General features: G+C 35.6%; 2 protein-coding genes and 2 long non-coding RNA genes across 7 annotated transcripts; 2 read left to right on the top strand and 2 right to left on the bottom strand.

Moving 5' to 3' along the window:
- Positions 1-6159: 6159 nt before the first annotated feature.
- LOC116006064 lies at positions 6160-8330 on the top strand. 2 transcript variants are annotated; one of them, XR_004095041.1, is made up of 4 exons: positions 6160-6640; positions 6751-6826; positions 6953-8038; positions 8131-8330. It is a non-coding gene; the product is annotated as an uncharacterized LOC116006064 (long non-coding RNA). The 2 variants fall into 2 exon arrangements; XR_004095040.1 differs by having other exon boundaries at positions 6161-6640; positions 6741-6826.
- A 2241-nt stretch (positions 8331-10571) lies between these two features.
- On the bottom strand, positions 10572-11632 carry LOC116007373. The gene is made up of 2 exons (XR_004095239.1): positions 10956-11632; positions 10572-10745 (listed from the first exon to the last, which is right to left on the bottom strand). It is a non-coding gene; the product is annotated as an uncharacterized LOC116007373 (long non-coding RNA).
- Positions 11633-12760: 1128 nt separating this feature from the next.
- LOC116006897 (E3 ubiquitin-protein ligase RGLG1-like) lies at positions 12761-15589 on the top strand. Of its 3 annotated transcripts, none has more exons than XM_031247405.1 (10): positions 12761-12864; positions 13044-13230; positions 13603-13828; positions 13920-14033; positions 14156-14253; positions 14519-14598; positions 14695-14800; positions 14901-15028; positions 15133-15346; positions 15420-15589. In XM_031247405.1, exons 2-10 carry the CDS (start codon positions 13075-13077, stop codon positions 15498-15500), a joined length of 1203 nt encoding a protein of 400 aa, XP_031103265.1. In that variant the 5' UTR covers positions 12761-12864; positions 13044-13074; the 3' UTR covers positions 15501-15589. The 3 variants fall into 3 exon arrangements, with proteins under 3 accessions (XP_031103265.1, XP_031103264.1, XP_031103263.1); XM_031247404.1 differs by having other exon boundaries at positions 12765-12864; positions 13035-13230; XM_031247403.1 differs by lacking the exon at positions 12761-12864 and having other exon boundaries at positions 12898-13230.
- Positions 15588-19070, bottom strand: LOC116006895 (glucan endo-1,3-beta-glucosidase 6). The gene is made up of 2 exons (XM_031247402.1): positions 18433-19070; positions 15588-16906 (listed from the first exon to the last, which is right to left on the bottom strand). The coding sequence occupies exons 1-2, from the start codon at positions 18777-18779 to the stop codon at positions 15805-15807; spliced, it is 1449 nt and encodes a 482-aa protein (XP_031103262.1). The 5' UTR covers positions 18780-19070; the 3' UTR covers positions 15588-15804.
- Between the last annotated feature and the right edge of the window lie 1328 nt (positions 19071-20398).

A 20398-nucleotide genomic window follows, 5' to 3' on the forward strand; every position in this document is an offset into this window, starting at 1 on the left:
TATTATTTGAATTTTCAGTGCCAACAAGGACGAGTATATATAGGCTATACTATTATTATTAGTTGAAAAAGTCTATATGAATTGTGTTTTCACAACTCTGAAGTGACAACACACTTAGGTCTAAATGAGCCTAACTGTTAGGCTCATTCACCAATGAGCCTAACAGTTAGGCTCATTCGCCTGCTGGTTTTTTTTTTTTTAATTTCGTTCAATAAGGATTAAAGTACATCATGTAAAGAAAAATGGAAGTGACAACACATTAATTAGCCTGAATGAGCCTAATGTTAGGCTCATTCACCAATGAGCCTAACAGTTAGGCTCATTCGCCTGCTGGTTTTTTTTTTTAATTTCGTTCAATAAGGATTAAAGTACATCATGTAAAGAAAAATAGAAGTGACAACACACTTAGGAGGCCTGAATGAGCCTAATTGTTAGGCTCATTCACCAATGAGCCTAACTGTTAGGCTCATTTGCCTACTGGTCAGTTTTTTTTTTTAAATTTCGTTCAATAAGGATTAAAGTACATCATGTAAAGAAAAATGGAAGTGACAACACACTTAGGAGGCCTGAATGAGCCTAACTGTTAGGCTCATTCGCTTACTGGTCTTTTTTTTTTTTAATTTCGTTCAATAAGGATTAAAGTACATCATGTAAAGAAAAATGGAAGTGACAACACACTAATTAGCCTGAATGAGCCTCCAATGAGCCTAACAGTTAGGCTCATTTGCCTGCTGGTTTTTTTTTTTTATAATTTCGTTCAATAAGGATTAAAGTACATCATGTAAAGAAAAATAGAAGTTACAACACACTTAGGAGGCTTGAATGAGCCTAACTGTTAGGCTTATTCAGTTATGCTCATCCCTATTTAAATTGCACGAATAGTCAAGTTATCATTTCAAGAACTTATTGATTCTGTAACGTGAACACTCATGGATATATTTGTAGAGTTCTCGAAGGTCTCATGCCTCAACCGACAACGTTATAACCACACCAAACGTTATTTCGCACACACAATAAATGGAAGGAAGTTATTGTATGCAGTTGTAGAGCATACATCGCGAGATAAATATATTTGTTTTGCACCTCCATCATGTGTAAAATATATGAATATGTTAGGACTAAATGATAACTTACAACTTACAAATACTTCTTCCATCACGTGAGTCATTTTATATTTTCTCATTTTTAGTTTTCGTATTATTTTAAATTTAATTTATAACTATTATTTTGTATGATGTAGCTTGCAATGATCAAAAACATTTGTCGGACGTTTCTAGATCTACTATTGCATGGTTTTCTGTTACAATTATATCGCGTGTGACAATGATAACTTTGTTCATTTTACGTCAATCTTTAGGAAATTAATAATGCTACCGAGTTTCTAACTTTATATATTTTAGAAAATTCCACAATACATGTATCGACATCTAATGCAGCACTTGACAACAACTACCGTTTTAAAACATGGTCAGTGGTTCGCAATAGAAGTTTCTGTTGAAAACATGCACTTTACAACTGGAATTGCTAAATTCATTAGGGCGAATGAGTTAAGCCGTGCAGACAGGGTGGTTTTTCGACATACGGCAACTTCAAAACGTATCCCTACCGTCGTATTACAAACCAGCTTCCTGCTCGCCCTTACCCACATCAGACAGGTAACTACAAACTTTAATGTGTCGCCTCTTTGTAACAAATTTTTTTTACATACTATTTGAACAATGAATTACTCTTTTTTATGCATTAGACCGAATTCGTGTTAAGGCGAAGTCTGCTCTACCCCCAGCATATTCACTTGATGTGCAAAGATGTCGTTAATTCTATACTGATTTCTCAAGACCTCTTGCGGTGAGGAACAAATTCTATACTGATTTCTCAAGACCTCTTGCGGTGAGGAACAATATTCAATCATAATTCTCAAGACCTCTTGCGGTGAGGAACAATATTCAATCATAATATTTTACCTCATCATCTATCATCTAAGTATTATTTACTTAATATTTTACCTCATCATCTATCATCTAAGTATTATTTACTTATTAATTTCCTTATTACGTTTCTGTAGAGGGATAAATTGGCTTCATTCCTTAGGGATTCAGATGCGTTCTCTGGTCAGACGCTTAAACTACTAGTTGGATCTCGAAACATGGAGGTTTACTTTGACACAACTTTTTTCGTAGAAAAGTGGGAGGAAATAACAACGCATTTTAAAATTGAAACAACAGATGATGTTGTTTTATTCACAATGGAAGACAATGTTGTACTGCTCATGGTTATTGGTCAAGTGTTCGGGACTTTACTTGATTGGATCATGCATAGGATTCGAGTGTGGTGAATGGTGGAATTGTGAGTGAGAGTAGTTCATTTGGTTGGTTTGAGTGCAAGAGAGAGTAGTAAAATAAAAGGGATTTTGTAAATATGTAAAAGGGGTAGGGATTGGATAGTGTTCATGGATATTGCATAGTGGAGTGTCTAAGGTCATGGATAGGGGTTGCTAGGATATTGGCTATTCAAGAGTGTGTTGTCTTAGTCCTTTTCCACCTTTGTGTACTAAGGCTACTTTGACTTAGGAGTGCCTTCAAGCATCCAAAGTTCTAAGAGGAATTTTATCAAACACTTAAGCTACACACTATCCTACTATTCTTAAGAAGTCCATAGGAACTATGATTGTGTCAAGCTTCAAATCCTAACTCTAATCAAAGACATGAAAGAGTCAAGAGCTCAATCTCTCATCTAGATTGGCCAAATCCAAACAAGATCTCATCAAAACAACAATCAATAGACAAGAATAGGTAATCCATCAACACAAACACATAGATCCAAGATATAGAGATAAGATCATCACACTAGCAATATTCAATCACACAATCCAAATCCCTAGACTAAACTAGCTACTCATAATATGAAACTCAAGCAAAAGCTAATTTAATCCAAGAACAAGATAGATAAAATTATAGAAATGAAATAGAAATCACCTAGAGAGAAGAAGATCTTCAATCCAAGCTTGTTGTCTTGCTACAATAGAGATTGATCTAATCTAAAAACTAAGAAAAATGGAGAAAGTTCTCCAAAGGAAAAACTAAGGAAGGGAAAACTAATTTTCTGGGAACCTCCTCTGAAAATTCATCAAAGGGATTTAAATAGTCTCCGAAATGACAACCCTAGTCGAAATTCGCGCATCACCGCCTCCACGCCATCCACACGCGTGTGAGCGTGCGTGGGAGGCTACTGGAAAGTTTTCACGCATGCTCACACGCGTGTGACCATCCAGTTGGGTCCTCCGGGGCTCCGTTCTTGCCTGGTTCGCTCTTTAAGCTCAACTTTTGCTCCTATTTGCTCCCGGGGCTCCTGTTTCACTTCTTTTAAGCTAAAAGTAGCTTTTGTGCATCAGTTAGTGATTTTCAAGCATTTATGAACATAATTTACCATGTAAGGATGCTATAGACGCGATAAAACACCCTAAAATGTGCTTGATTTAAGGGTATCTCGGAGTCTTATCACACAACCTATCGCCGCTCTTGTCACGCATAAGATCCGTGACGATCCGCAGTACAAAGTTAAACACATACAAAGNCATAATATTTTACCTCATCATCTATCATCTAAGTATTATTTACTTATTAATTTCCTTATTACGTTTCTGTAGAGGGATAAATTGGCTTCATTCCTTAGGGATTCAGATGCGTTCTCTGGTCAGACGCTTAAACTACTAGTTGGATCTCGAAACATGGAGGTTTACTTTGACACAACTTTTTTCGTAGAAAAGTGGGAGGAAATAACAACGCATTTTAAAATTGAAACAACAGATGATGTTGTTTTATTCACAATGGAAGACAATGTTGTACTGCTCATGGTTATTGGTCAAGTGTTCGGGACTTTACTTGATTGGATCATGCATAGGATTCGAGTGTGGTGAATGGTGGAATTGTGAGTGAGAGTAGTTCATTTGGTTGGTTTGAGTGCAAGAGAGAGTAGTAAAATAAAAGGGATTTTGTAAATATGTAAAAGGGGTAGGGATTGGATAGTGTTCATGGATATTGCATAGTGGAGTGTCTAAGGTCATGGATAGGGGTTGCTAGGATATTGGCTATTCAAGAGTGTGTTGTCTTAGTCCTTTTCCACCTTTGTGTACTAAGGCTACTTTGACTTAGGAGTGCCTTCAAGCATCCAAAGTTCTAAGAGGAATTTTATCAAACACTTAAGCTACACACTATCCTACTATTCTTAAGAAGTCCATAGGAACTATGATTGTGTCAAGCTTCAAATCCTAACTCTAATCAAAGACATGAAAGAGTCAAGAGCTCAATCTCTCATCTAGATTGGCCAAATCCAAACAAGATCTCATCAAAACAACAATCAATAGACAAGAATAGGTAATCCATCAACACAAACACATAGATCCAAGATATAGAGATAAGATCATCACACTAGCAATATTCAATCACACAATCCAAATCCCTAGACTAAACTAGCTACTCATAATATGAAACTCAAGCAAAAGCTAATTTAATCCAAGAACAAGATAGATAAAATTATAGAAATGAAATAGAAATCACCTAGAGAGAAGAAGATCTTCAATCCAAGCTTGTTGTCTTGCTACAATAGAGATTGATCTAATCTAAAAACTAAGAAAAATGGAGAAAGTTCTCCAAAGGAAAAACTAAGGAAGGGAAAACTAATTTTCTGGGAACCTCCTCTGAAAATTCATCAAAGGGATTTAAATAGTCTCCGAAATGACAACCCTAGTCGAAATTCGCGCATCACCGCCTCCACGCCATCCACACGCGTGTGAGCGTGCGTGGGAGGCTACTGGAAAGTTTTCACGCATGCTCACACGCGTGTGACCATCCAGTTGGGTCCTCCGGGGCTCCGTTCTTGCCTGGTTCGCTCTTTAAGCTCAACTTTTGCTCCTATTTGCTCCCGGGGCTCCTGTTTCACTTCTTTTAAGCTAAAAGTAGCTTTTGTGCATCAGTTAGTGATTTTCAAGCATTTATGAACATAATTTACCATGTAAGGATGCTATAGACGCGATAAAACACCCTAAAATGTGCTTGATTTAAGGGTATCTCGGAGTCTTATCACACAACCTATCGCCGCTCTTGTCACGCATAAGATCCGTGACGATCCGCAGTACAAAGTTAAACACATACAAAGCGATGTGAAAAATGAGTACGGATTAGACGTGACGTATCGAAAGGCTTGGTACGCTCGTCAAAAATGCATTGAACAAGAGTACGGCAAATTTGGAGATTCCTACAATGAGCTGCCCCTTTTCTTGCAGTCGGTGCAGGCAACAAACCCAGGCACAGTGTTAGAAATCAAATACACGAAGTCCAACCAAGGAGCCCCGTACTGCGATTTCTTGTATGCTTTTTGGGCTTTTAAACCCGCGATAGACGAATTCCGATTGTGCTGCCTGATTATTGCAGTGGATGGAACACATCTATATGGAAATTACAATCATAAATAATTAGTTTAATTAAATAATTAACAAATCATGAATATATTTGTTAAGTAGTATAGTTTGGATGTTCAATCTTAATTGCGGTACACACCGATTTGAATTTTTCTTCAAAAATTATTTGCATAAAATTAAAATCCAACTATTTATATTTATTAGATATATAAATTGGATTTATTGTTTTATTCATCCCAACGTTTCAATGTTTTTTTTTGAACTAAAATAAAACTAAATTTTTTGCCGTGTGAATTTAAAAAATCAAGCCAATTGCTAAAGTATTCTACTATTATATAACATATGTATTTGTTTCAGTATTTTCTGGTATTTTGATTTTTTTTTAATAACTATGAATGAGCCTAAGTTGGCCTTCTCCAATAGTTAGAATTTTAGTGTAAATTTTGAGAAGATTTTGTAAGTGTGATTAGGAAAGAGAAGATGAGGTGGAAGAAAAAAAAACAAACAAAACAAAACTGACAAAAAAAATTAAAAAATTAAAAAAAAAATAGTATAACGCACTGTGAGGCGCAGATCAATCCTCACAATGGGGCCCACAATGTCAGCTAAAATTTCAATATTGCAGGAAAAAAATACATCCTAAAAGTACACATTCCCATTTGTTAAAAGCTCATGCACTTGTTTTTAGATATGTAAAATCCCATTAAAATTCACAATTGGAGAGGGCCTTAGGCTCATTCACATTCTTGAAAAGTCAATCAAGCCTAAGAGTTAGGCCTCTTTTTCATCCCAATTCCTCCCATTTCCCACGGTCCGTGGTGAGTAATTGACTCCATTTCATCGCCCCTCACCTTTCACCCTTCTCAATTCTCACTCCCCAGTCGTTCGAATTCTCTCCGTCTCTCCGCCTCCACGACTCTTCTGCCTCTCCGCCTCCGCGACTCTTCTGCTTCTCCGCCTCTGAGGCTCTGACCATCTAAGCTACTTCGTTTCCGCTTCTCCGCCTCTCTATAGGATCGTGAGGCCGTGAGTCAGTCTCCGTCTCGTCTCTCACGGTCTCACGTTCTCACCCCTCTGAGTCTCAGCTCTCACTGCTAGACGCCAAGACCAGACAGGCAGAAACCATCATCCTCAGCTTAGCCACTCGTCTCCACTCTCCAGCTTCGCCTCTCCGAGACTCCGACTCTCTGTGGGTTATTAAACCAGTCTGTCTTATCTGCCTTTCCGGTAAGTTCCCTCTTAAATCTCTAACATCATATACTCATTGTCTCATTCTCAAACTTATTTGCTCACTCTTTCATTATTTCACCTCTATCTTTCTGCCTAGGAAACCCTAGATCTGGGGAGATCTCCTTCGATTGAGTGACTCTCTCAGATTTTCGGCTATGGAGTAACAACCTAACAGAGTAACAGGTATACCATATACTTCACTGGTTTTTTTTTTTTTTTTCATTTTTTCCAGAAATTAAAGTTTTATGACTTAATAATTTGTTTTTGGAATTAAAACTGATTTACTCATTCTCGTCTCTGGATTTCTAGAATTGCAGTTGTAGCATTTTTGTTTTTCATAGTCCATAAGTTCCAGAACAGCTACAAGGTAAGTATCCTCATCCATACTACATTATTATAAATTTTGAAAATGTGATTATAAGATTGCATGTGAATATATTTTTTAAAGTCTTGATATTTACCAAAAAGAATTTTAAATTTTTGAACTGTTATGAATTTATGAATACTTGTTTACTGGTAGTCTAAATTCTTAATGCTTGAGTTGATGTCTTTTATGAATTTCTTGCCCATTCTTTTTGTATACTCTGTTATTCTCCAAAGCAATGCTACAGAACTCAAGGTTTTTGTGTAGTACACTTTGTTTCACTCACTTCCAGAGTTCTTGACTTCTAATCAATAAGTTGAGACTTTACTTAAGATTTTTTGAGAGGTCCAGAGTCATAGACTTTCAGTAGTTTTAGTTCAAATTGAAAAAGGTAAGTATCCTCTATCCATGGGATTGCAGAATTATTTTTTACCATTGCTGAATGCTGACCCATGTATTTGTGTTTTATGTCATAGATTTGGCTTTCAAAGACTTTGATCCAAGTACTTGAAGATAAGTAAAATGGTTGCAACTTGTTAGAATATATATTTTTTAATTTAATATATCTATTTTTTTTTTCTTTGAGATTATGGTTAAGTGTTTTATACTCCTTATAATTCAATCTTTAATTGTTCACAGTATGTTTTTGAGAATTGTTGTGAAAATGTTAATCTGCCAAAATATGTTTGCAGGAAATGCAGCTAAAAGTGGTAATTGGTTAATATTTTTCTAATTTTCATTTAACTGTTAACTGTTTTTTTAAATTTAATATTTAATTGCTAATAGATTTTTTATTTGTGCTTAAGAATGTTTAATTGTTAATTGTGTTAAAATAGTATGTTTTTGATAACTTTGTGAAACTGTGAGGTAATTGGTCAATTTTTTTTTTCCTATTTTCTATTTAACTGTTAGCATTTTTTAAAATTCTCATTTATCATATATGTTTGGAGTTTGGCACTTTGCAGAATGCAAATCCTTGAATTATAATGTTTCAAGACATGTTCTTAGTTTCCTACCTATTTTCAGAGAAGGTAAATATTTATGAATTATGATTCTTATACTATTTTAGATAATGATTAGTTGATTTATTATTTTATTCTAATTTTTTCTCTCTTTGTTGAAGATGGAGCTAGTGAACAAAGTCTACAAGTTGTGGAATGTAGAATGTGCAATTGTATTGTAAATTTGAAGATTTGGATGAAAAAAATTCTTGTGTAGAATTGTATTTAAATTGTAGATTTGTAAGTCCTGTGGATTTTGGACTTTTTGTTAGTATATTGTAGATTTGTAACTCTACTTACAAGTTTACAATTCTTTTAACTATTTAAAGTTGTAAAATTAAAAACGGATTTGAAATTGCAAATTATATCGTGGACCGTGGTTCACATTGCATTGTGGACCGCGCATCAAAACGACGTCTTTTTGATTAATGAAAACAGACGGATGAATTCGCGCCACTCACTTTCAGTTCATATACACTGCAGTTACATTTCAACAGAACTTCATTTACATTTCAACAGAACTTCATTTACATTTCAACAGAACTTCATTTACATTTCAACACAACTACAGTTACATTTTGATATAACTACAGTTTCATTCGATAATATAAAAACACAAATGTGAAACTGTTATTCAGTATCAGTTTATATACACTGCAGTTATATTTCAACACAACTACAGTTACATTTCGATATAACTACAGTTTCATTCGATAATATCAAAACAAATGTAAGGCAGTATCTTTTGAGATGAATTGTAGTGTCAATTACGGACTCCGTCTTCCACTTACTGAAACGACGTCGTTTTGGTACCACGGTCCATTGTGGACCGCGGTCCACGATATAAGAACTGTTGATATAGGGCAAAAAAAAGAGATTTGAAATTTGTCCGAATTATAAGTTCGGGCTTTTCCACCCAAACCCGAACCTAACCCGAAAAAGTGAACCCGAATCCGAATCTTTTTTCACATAAATCGGTTCGAGTTCGGTTGTGAATTTGTCCAACCCGAAATATTTCGGATTTCTATTTTGGCATCGGGCTGAACCCAACCCGTGCCCACCCCTACTTCCAATTGGGTTGTAAAACTATTAAGAAAAAATTTTATGATCCTTATATTTTGATCCTTGACTATTAATATTTTCAAATTAATTGCATGATTATGTAATTTGTATCACATTTGGTCTTTAACTATTAATATTTTTAAATTAGGTGCATTACTATTTAATTTGTATCACATTTAATCATTTTGTCCACCCAATTATTGTTGAAATTTTACCGAGAAAAATAATATGTTCTAATTAAAGGGGTATTTTCGGCCAACTATTGTCAAAAAAATTATTTTTTCGTTGAAATTCTGACAATAGTTGACCGAAAACTTGGCAAGAAAATTGGACGACAAGACCGAATGTGATACAAACTATATAATCATGCACCTAATTTGAAAATATTAATAATAAAGGACAAAATGTGATACGAATTACATAGTCATGCACCTAATTTGAAAATATTAAGAGTGCGTTTGGTTCGCACATGGGAATCGGAATCGGAATGGGTCTTGGTAATGGTAATGAGTTTTGGTGAAAATATTTAGCATGTTTGGTAGTTTGATGGAATGGGAATGATTATTAATAGTTGGGGAAGAAAGGAGGAAGGGAGATAAAACCCTTATTTAATAAGGGTATGTGTTTTCTCATTAATGGGGTATTCCAAACCGATAGTAGCATTTACAAAACCTATCAACCAAACACAAGTAATCACTTTCATACCCATTCCTTATGCCTAAATGCACCAACCAAACACACCCTAATAATCAATGACTAAATTTGATACAAATTTGTTCAACTATTTATCGTAATAAACATTGCATTGCATTCACGTGTTACATACTACATTTACGTAAATCTCAAGTTTAAGCGATTTATTTAAGTCAATCAACGGTAGGCAAACAACAAAAATGTCTGATGACTTGGCATACCTTTTGTGGTTTGAGGCAAGTCAAAATTAAATTAGCTAAGAACGACCACTTTCAATTTTAAGGGGAAACAAAATTCTAGTCCTAATTCAATTAGTGGGACGTTTACGTTTAGGGGGCGTTTGGTCCAGGGTATCTTAGATTACCTAGGTAATCTGAATCTGTTAATGTTATATTATCTTGTTTGGTTCAGGTTATGAGATTACCTGGTAATGTTATATTACTTCAAAGTTGATGTGGCGGTAATGTTTCGAGGTAGTGTAATTACCCTCGTTTTTTTAGGTAATCTTAGATTATCTTGAATTATTCCAACTTTGCCCTTGCTAACTAATCTTTATATAATAATAATAATAACAACAACTAACAACAACATATATAAAATAAATATATATTTATATAATCAAATATACATGTGTATATATTTATATATTTATTTTTTGAGTAAATACCAGCAAAGGTCTTCCGAGTTTGGTGGTTTCACCACCTTTAGCCCTAAACTTTTAAATTGACCATTTGTGGTTCTCCGAGTTTCAAAATCGACCGGCCATAATCCTTTCGTTAAAATTTTCCGCCTCAGCCATAAAATGTAAGGGCATAATAGTCCTTTCATTTAAGAAAAAAATGAATTTTCTGCTTTGTAATTTTCTCCGGCGACATCCCTCCTTTCGACCACGCTTCCACAATCAGCTGCGCGTTCCACCCCGCCGCCATGGCCGAGTTCAACTCCGCCACACGTCCACACTAGATTCACGAAACATCTCACACTACATCCAAGAAGCAGCAAAACATCATAAGCCCATCATCATCAAGACAACCCAAAAAAAAAATATTTCTTTTTCTTTTCTTACAGAAACTTACAGATTTCATAGTGTCAATATAAGCTTTGGATGCCTTTTACAGATTTCACAGATTTCAAAGTATCAATATAGAAATTGGAATTGTAAAGCAATTAAGACTCAAGATTGAGTTTATACCTCTAACAGAAAATGTTTGAGCAAGAAAAGTGACCCTGTGGGTGGGATTTTTATTTTCAATCCAAATCCAACGTGGGAGATTATGAATTCCTGTGGGCGGGATTCATTTTCAATTATCGCAGGAGATAATTGAAAATTCTTTCATTTTCCCAGATCAAGAATTGAGAGAGGACTCTGCCGCCTTGCGGTAATACGAGCAGCAGGAGCTACTGCCGCGCAGGACGGAGGGGCACTCCGGTAGGTGGCGGCACAGGAAGCTGGCGTTGTTGCACGTTGAGTCGCACTACTCCGGGAACGCTCGCAGAGCACCGGCTTCGGCTCCACTATCACCTTCTCGTTGCTGCAGTTGAAGAACAGATAATCGTTCTGCGGCGAGAGACTGAAGTGGGTGCTCGTGTCTAGGATGAATGGTCGCGTCGGCCGGAAATCCTCGCCGTCCTCGTCATAATCATCTTTGAAATGGATTAGGTAGGGCTAATTTTAATTTTCTGAGCAAAATGAACTGTTTTGGCTGGATAATAAATGAAAAGACTGTTATGCCCTTACATTTCATGGTTGAAACTGAAAATTTTAACAGAAGGACGGTGACTGGTCGATTTCGAAACTCGAAGGATAACAAATGGTCAATTTAAAAGTTTAGGACTAAAGGTGGCGAAACCACCAAACTCGGAGGACCTTGGCTGATATTTACTCTTATTTTTTTAACATTAAGCATCGATATATTCATACATATAAATTAATAAATACACGCACTGGAGACACATATATATAAATAAATAAACAAATAATATATATATATATATATATATATATATATATATATATAATTATTATTGAGGACATTATAGTAAATTGGTCCATATAACCTAAAACATTAGCCTTAACCAAACAAAGTAATATTATATTCCACAATCCAAACCAAACACATAAGGTAATCTTACATTCCCACAATCTCACATTACCTTCGTGGAGGTAATCCTATTACCTGAGGTAATCCAAGATTTCGTGAACCAAACGACCCCTTATAGATAATGGTCGTCGTCAGTTTGGGTGATACCCAAATTTTATTTTAAGTATATGAAAATTTCGGATAATATTTTTAACCCTCGATATTCAAACTAAATTTAATTCAGTTTGAGTGAATTTATTTCGAGTTAACTTAGGTATATTTAAAATTTTATTTTTATCAATTTTAAAATTTTAATTTCATTATTGGTGTATTTATAGTATTCAGTATACTATCAACTAAAAATAAGACAATACTAATAATTAAGTTTGAAAATTGTACTACAAAAAAGTTTTGAAAATTAATAAAATATTAGTAATGAAATACATTTAATAGTCAATACATAATTTATATTTTTATACTTATAATAAAACTCCGGGTAGTTCAAATTTCTGCTTAAGTATAGATATAAATTTAACACTCGATATATGAACAAAATTTATATTCGGATATACCATAATTAAAAATATCTAAACCAATACTTATTCAGATTCACGTAAAATTCAAAATTCAATTCGAGTCCGGAGTGTGATAATCCGAATTACAAATCCGGGGAGTTTCTGCGAGCTGACAATACAATTTCTAAACATTTTTGTAAAACCGTGTCCCGTCCGTGTGTGCAGGCGGATTTCTCAATTCTCACACGGCTGAGTAGTGAGTAGGTAGGTAGGGTGTCGCTGTCGGGAACATATCTTAGGAAAGGCAATCCATCATTTCCTTAAATCAATTCTGTTTCAGACCAAATAATAATAATAATAATAATAAACTCTGTTTCAGAACATGACTTACTTGCCTAGTAGTAGTATCAAACAAACCTTAGCTTAGCTCATAAGAAACCTTGAAAATTTCACCATCCCATACTCAAGTTAACTTCCTTTTTTTTCCCTCTTTGATATCAATCAGGTAATCAACATTTGTCTTACTGCCCAATACTTTGTTTTATTATTATAGTAGGGTAAACATGTTTGAATTCACCAAGTTTGGTGAAATTTTGTAATGAAAAATCCAAGACTAGAGCTTTTTTGGCATCATATCCTGACAAAAACAATGTAATGAAATTAAATGATCAATAGTTTCTGCAGAAAATTGGGAGAAAACAGTGAAGATCTTCAAATGGGAGGGCAGCAAAGCACAGAGCAGAGTTACTACTACAGCTATAGCAGTGCCAGTGAGTGTCAACCAACTGTCACCTCTTCATCTTACCATGCCAGAAATGAATTTCAGCAGAAGTACCAAACAATTGGTGACAATTTTACTTCTCTTGATCAGGTAACCTTCTGTTACATTAAACTACCATCAACCACCTCCTTTTCTTAATCTTACTAAACAAAACTCAACTAGGTTGTTTCTTTGTGTTTTTTGTTTTTTAGTGTACAAAACACCCAGCACAACATTATCTCGAAACCTTAAAAATGATCTGATCTTAGTTTTGATACTGAAGATGCTCCTTTATACACAGCCCTGGCTTAAAAATTGGTAAGTAGAAGATCTTAGTTTCATGGAGACTGATTCTTGATTCAGTTTATGAGGAGAGCTGCAGGATAAAATGATAAACCTTACCTAGTTATAATCTAAGGTTGGTTTGTTTGTTTGTTGTACTTGAATCCTCCTTTGCTGAATTAAATTCAAGCATTCCTTTAGGTGGTAGAGACTCTACGCGAAGCTGGTCTGGAATCATCCAATCTGATAGTGGGGATAGACTTCACAAAGAGCAATCAGTGGACCGGAGCAAAATGTTTCAACCGGAGGAGCCTGCATCACCTTGGCAACGACTTGAACCCTTATGAACACGCAATATCAATCATAGGAAGGACACTCACAGTTTTTGATGAGGATAACCTTATTCCATGTTTTGGATTTGGAGATGGTATGCACAAATCACAACTTTTCTGGTTTTTCATGTCACATGATGCTGCTGATGCTTTTAATGATTCTTACTTTTGCTTTCCCTCTTGAAGTAACTACACATGATCAGGATGTGTTCAGCTTTTATCCAGACAACAGGCCCTGCAATGGCTTTGAGGAGGCTTTGACTCGTTACAGAGAAATAGTTCCACACATCCATTTATCAGGTGGGGTGGAGTGGGGGACCCCTCATGATTCTTCAAATTTTCTTCATTCTGGTGCATTGGCTGGCTTTTAGCCTTCTACCAAGGCAAAAAACCTTATGATTGTTGCTTTTCTTCTTCCACAGGACCGACATCCTTTGCCCCAATAATTGAAACTGCTATTGGAATTGTTGATGACAGTGGTGGTCAGTATCATGTTTTGCTGATAATTGCAGATGGGCAGGTGAGTGAGTTATCTCCATCTTGAAATTTTCCCAGCCCTTCATTTCACTAAGTCTTCCTGAGTCATTATCATTTCCCTTCCGGTTTTTTGAGGGTAAGCCTCCATTTGCTACATAGGAATTAGTTTAGAATGAAATGCCCACTCTTTTGATGTATTGAGTTCATTCCACTCTCATGTCCAAAATTCTAGTGTACCAAACAGAACAGATAGTAAATCCAACATACTCCACCACGCTAACAGAGAACCACTTAACATGGTTTTGAAGGTACCGCAAAATGAAGGCATGGATTCATATCATCCAAGTCCTCAAGAACGGAACACAATTGATGCCATTGTCAAAGCAAGGTTAGATTTTACTCAAGAGAGGTGTTTCTTTCTTGCTATAAAAGGAATGCATCACGTAATTTGTTATCTTTCTTGTTTGTATGTATGTATGTGTAGTGGCTATCCTCTGTCAATAGTTTTGGTTGGAGTTGGTGATGGACCATGGGATATGATGAGGAAGTTTGATGACAGCATTCCTGCTCGGAGTTTTGATAACTTTCAGGTCTCATTTTCTTAACAAAAGGATATATCTGTACTTCTGGTGGATGGCTTGTCTTGAGAATTCAGAGTCAATAAAACTTGTTATGTGTTGTTGGCTGCAGTTTGTGAACTTCACAGAGATTATGTCGAAGAATGTTCCACAAACCCAGAAAGAAGCCGAGTTTGCTCTCGCTGCGCTTATGGAGATACCTCAGCAGTACCAGGCAACATTAAGCCTTGGACTCTTGGGGTAATCATCTTTCAACTTTCTGAATGCCTGATTCTGAAAAACAATGTTCAGATGTCTTAATAAACTCACAATATTTCTGCAAATTTATTTTCTTCTTTTGGCAGAAACCAAAGAGGGAATCTGGGAAAGAAGCCTTTGCCACCCAAACTTGGGAGACCTATGAGCTACCCAGATTACTTCTTCAAGTCAAGAAGCCTGGAAAACAATGGTGATAAACAATTACCCGGTTCTGCAGGAACAAGGTCAAATGCTATACAGTGCTGCTGTCCAGTTTGCTCGTGCCGGAAAAAAGACCTCGCATTGGGTTGTGGACATCAGGTAAGGAAGATAAATCTCTGTCAGCTTCTTCTTCCTGTAATCTTAGCAGTAACTGAACTCTACTGATTTTCAGACATGCTATGATTGCGGGAGAGACCTCACCTGCTGCCCAACTTGCGGAATGCATATTACCACCAGGATAAGACTTCTCTGACCACCAAAATCTTGAATCCAAATCAAACTTCCATTATGTCAAACAAATTCTGCAAATTTAAATCAGATTCTACAAGAAAACTTCAGATACTAGAATCTAGTTTGTGTTCATTATATCATAAATAATCATCTAGTTCATACAATACATAACCACACAAATGCCACACCGTGTACAAATAGACCTAGCTACATCTCTGGAATGGCTTCTAATCTTATATACTATTCTGTGCAGTATCTTTCATATTTTAGTCTATAGCACGTTTCTAAAGAGGGAACTCTGAAAACCCCACTAGAGAAACCCCTAATCATATAGTAAAAGATAACCAGAAACCCCCAACAATTATCAGTACTGTTATAATCCACCTGGTTTGCAAGCTAAATCCTGAAGATTTGCCATCTTCAACCCCAACAAGAAATCGGCATTCACCAATTGAAGGATCCAGGAAAGTGACCATCCCGACCCCATCAAAATCACAGCTTTGTGGATTCTGCTTTTGCAACTGATAATAACTGTTAAATGCATATGATATGTTTCCCTTTGCTCCAATCCCGTTACACGATCCACCATAGTTCAGGGTAGTGCAATCGGCAAAGCTACATGCAATTCTGAAGTGGTTATCCACAGCTGAAGGATCTCTATCTGGTTTTGCGATGCACCACCTAAATGGAAGATACTGGACATCTTTGGCATTCTTCAACTGACCATTGCCAAGGTTCAATTGATACTTTGCCTGGCCATCAAAAGAGAATATGCCCCAGTGTCTCTCAAAATTGCCAGGAAGAACGCTTTTTCCATCTTCATCAAGGAGACTAAAAAGATAAACATCCATAGGAGGAACCCCCGGCCTCAGAGGGGTTCCTTTGTTGCCAAGCACATGATATGCTAGACCTTGGTTGAAAGCTTTTGCAGCAGTTAGGTTGGCACTAATAGCTCCGTCTGTAGGCCAACCCACCTCTCCAATAACTATGGGCATCTGACCATACCCAATTTTGGAGAGAGCTGAAACTAAAGTGTCAAAGTTTCCATCAAATGCATTATAATAGACATTTGGACCATCCACCACTGGATGTGCTGTCCCGTCAAAAAATGCATAGTCTTCAGGAAAGTCTGAATTTCCATAGAGGCTGAGGAATGGGTATATATTAACAACGAATGGTGAACCATTAGAGTTCAGGAATGAAACAAGCTGAGTCATTATTTGGGTCAGATCTGATCGGAAGGTCCCTTGTGATGGCAGGGCAGCAGACTCATATGCATCAGCATTGCAAGGGACAACCAGCTTTACAGCCCCCACAAGATTTGCTCTGGATAAAGACTGTTGTAAATTTGTGAGAGCAGGGAGAACATAGGATTGGTATTGACCAGAGTAACTTGTAAGGAAAGGTTCATTCCCAACTGCAACATACCTGTTATCACATTTTAATTGTCACCTTGTCAGTGCCAAATGGAAAAAGAAAAAGTTATGGTCAGGAGAAAGGAGCAAAGGGAAGGAAACCAAACATCTTATTGTTGCTCAACATTCACCTGTTCTTACAACCGCTAGGATCAAACACATAAAAATTCATTTGTGAAACACTTATACTATACCTTAAGCTGAAAATTGATACTGCATAAGCAGTGTTTGCATTTGATGCAAGTAGGTAACACAGTAAAATATCATGTGGATTCTTAAAGAAGATGCCAGCACAGAAAATGCTTGGTGGCACACTGACACTAGTTGGTTCTCACCTCAATTCATTTCTATAGGAATAGACTTGTAATCCCAAACTCAAAACAAGGGTCAAAAAGTAGTTAATTGCTACTACAGAATACTGAAAATAAGTGGAATGGGAAAAGTAAGACATGATAATGATTTTTGTGTCTTTATACAGCATGATAGCATTATGAAGCCTTCAGCAAGTGATGTGAATAAAAACACACAGTACAAATCTATACAACATTTTATTACCACTCACTGATATGAGAAGCCAAGTTGATGGTAATACCTAACCTAGATATGGTCAATGAATTCTGTTACAGCATTTACACGTCAAGACATTAAAAGGTTGATGCAATGCACTGGTTTCTTATCCACACCTAAGAAATCAAAAGTATCCTAAATTTTCTGTTCTGTTACTTTATTCTAAAGGCAACTTTCATGCTTTTATACAGAATAATTGAACTTGTAACTGTCTCCATTTCACAATCTTTTCTCCTTGAGGTGGCATTCATATCCAGAATCTAAATATTATTATCAGTTTTAATAACTATATTTTACTTATCTTGATGTTTACCACTGCCATATTATCCAAATTGACTCAAACTAATACACCAGCACATCAAACTGCAGAAAAATATTCCTTTCAGCTGGTAATATTTTACCACCAATATCAAAACAAGAAATACCTTCACCGATAAAAACCACTCCAGAAATAGGGAATGGAATAATACTCCATACTTATCATCAAGGGTCACGGATAACAAAGTTAAGATCAAGGCTATCCTGTAAATCCCGAGAAAGTGCGTCCCTTTTTCTTTATATGATCTTTGTAGATTTGGGAAAGTCATAATTTGAGAACCTTGCACAGAAAGGCGAAATTCCCTAGCCCAGACCCACATCCTAACCCAACTGGATAATGGAAGTGTAAATCAGGGTAGAGCTAAATCCAATATCCTTACCCACATTTTAGTACCTTGAACAGAGGGATGGGGTTATTCCATAAAATACAACTCAAGTTTACATATTTTCAGGTAAGCTCTCTGAGCATAATAGTTGGGCAGAAGCATGTTAATATGGGCGTTCCGAATTTGAGCACTCAACTCAACTTACTAAGCATTAAATGGAGTTAGGTATATGGATCCTACGTCCTTTTTACATAAAAGTAAGTAAGAATGTCAGTCTCAGAAGCTACACATCAAACAGGTGATGGGAGAAAAAAAAAAAGGGACTTACTTAATATTAACACCACCTCTAACCATGTATCTGGTGAGATTCTGGGAAACCCATGAATCCGCAGCGGAGGAAGAAGAGGAAATGAGGGCGAGCATCTCGTTGGGAATTCCAACCATGACCTCAATCCCACTACCCATGAGCGCCCTGAGCACACCCGGGTCGGCATCGAACAGTTTCACCTTCCGTATATGGTTGTCCCTGAGGAGATCCACCACGGTGGGCGGCGACAGCTTGTGCAGGGTGATGGTACCCCAGTTGACACCGATCGCCGACTCGGCCGGAGCAGCGGCAAGCAGCACTGCCACCGCCGCGAACAGGAGGCAGAGAATGCTCCAGCGTTTCGCCATTCTTGCTCTATCTCGAAAACCGAGAACCAAGAAACTCCGCGAGGGGTTGTCGGGTTGCTCATCCAAATCAAAATGCCGCTCCGCTGCTGAGCATGCGGCAAGATAGAGAGAGAGGCGCTGGGTGGGAGAGATGTTTCCAGGAGTAGAAACGAAATACGGAAGAGAGAGAAGAGGCGGTCACAGTGTGTGTATCAACTGTCCAGTGTTCATAGGTGAATTGTATCTGTCACTGTTTTTTTATAAGCAAATCATTTTGCTTCTATTCTCCGCTTTCTTTCTAACTCTGCCTACTTTTAAAATAGGAAAAGGTGTGAAAGGAGCCCTTAAATTGGGGAAAACGTGGTGAGCTATTAAAAATACTCCCTGTCCCATTTTACTTCTCCTATTTTAAATTTAACTCTTTCTTTTTCTTTTCTTTCTTTTTTGGTAGTTTTTACTTATTTTTAAATTTAATTTTTTGTGTTTAATAGTACTTTTAGTGTTGTTTCTAAATATATAAATTTTGTATATTAGTACTAAGTGTGCCATGGTCATGTAATAATTTGCCCAATTTGGTTTACCTTAATACTTTTATTCAAATACTACAATCTAATTAAATAGTGTCATGTCATTATGAAAATTTGAGGGATATATAACAGTACTCATTACATTTTAGTTTGAAAAATCAAAATAAATTATCTAAAAGTTTTTTTTTAAAATTAGTATTTGATTATTTATATTGTAATCATATAAATAGGTGAAATTTATATTCTCACTTAAATAATCTAAATTCACTTTGACCCAACCAATCATTTTGACCAATCTATATCTATATCTATATCTATACTATATATAAAAGCATTATCCTCCTCCAATATTTTCCGCCCAAACGTAGGGGCATTTTAGTAATATGGTAGTTATTATTCTAATTATAATTAATTAATAGTATTCTATCATAATATTAGTAATTATGGTAATCATAATATATTATATATAGTATAGATTGGTAATTCCTTATTAGTAATTATGTTAATTATTATGATAGTATATATGTATTTTATAGATTAATACATATACGTGCATTAATGTAATACCACTAAAAATTGTTTATGATAATTAATTATTATGATAGTATATTTATATTTTATAGATTAATACATATACAAGCATTAATGTAATACCACTGAAAATTGTTTATAGTAATTAATTATTATGATAGTATATTTATATTTTATAGATTAATACATATACGTGCATCAATGTAATACCACTAAAAATTGTTTATGGTAATTAATTATTATGATAGTATATTTGTATTTTATAGATTAATACATATACATGCATTAATGTAATACCACTGACAAATGTTTATGGTATAGATTTATTTATTTATTTATTATGGTAGAAAATAATAATCTATATATATCTATATCTATATCTATATAATAATATATAAAAATATATTAGTTATAATTGTATGGAATTCTATTAATTATAATTGAATTCCATATATATTGACTTTGTTTGGCAGAGCTTATTTAGGAGCTTATAGCTTATTTTAAGCTACTAATAAGCTATAAGCTCTGTTTGGTAATGTTCTCAAAATAAGCTAGTAGCTTAAAATAAGAGTTTATTTTGAA

Source organism: Ipomoea triloba, chromosome 15 (assembly GCF_003576645.1).
Source record: "Ipomoea triloba cultivar NCNSP0323 chromosome 15, ASM357664v1".
NCBI classification, from domain to species: Eukaryota; Viridiplantae; Streptophyta; class Magnoliopsida; order Solanales; family Convolvulaceae; genus Ipomoea; species Ipomoea triloba.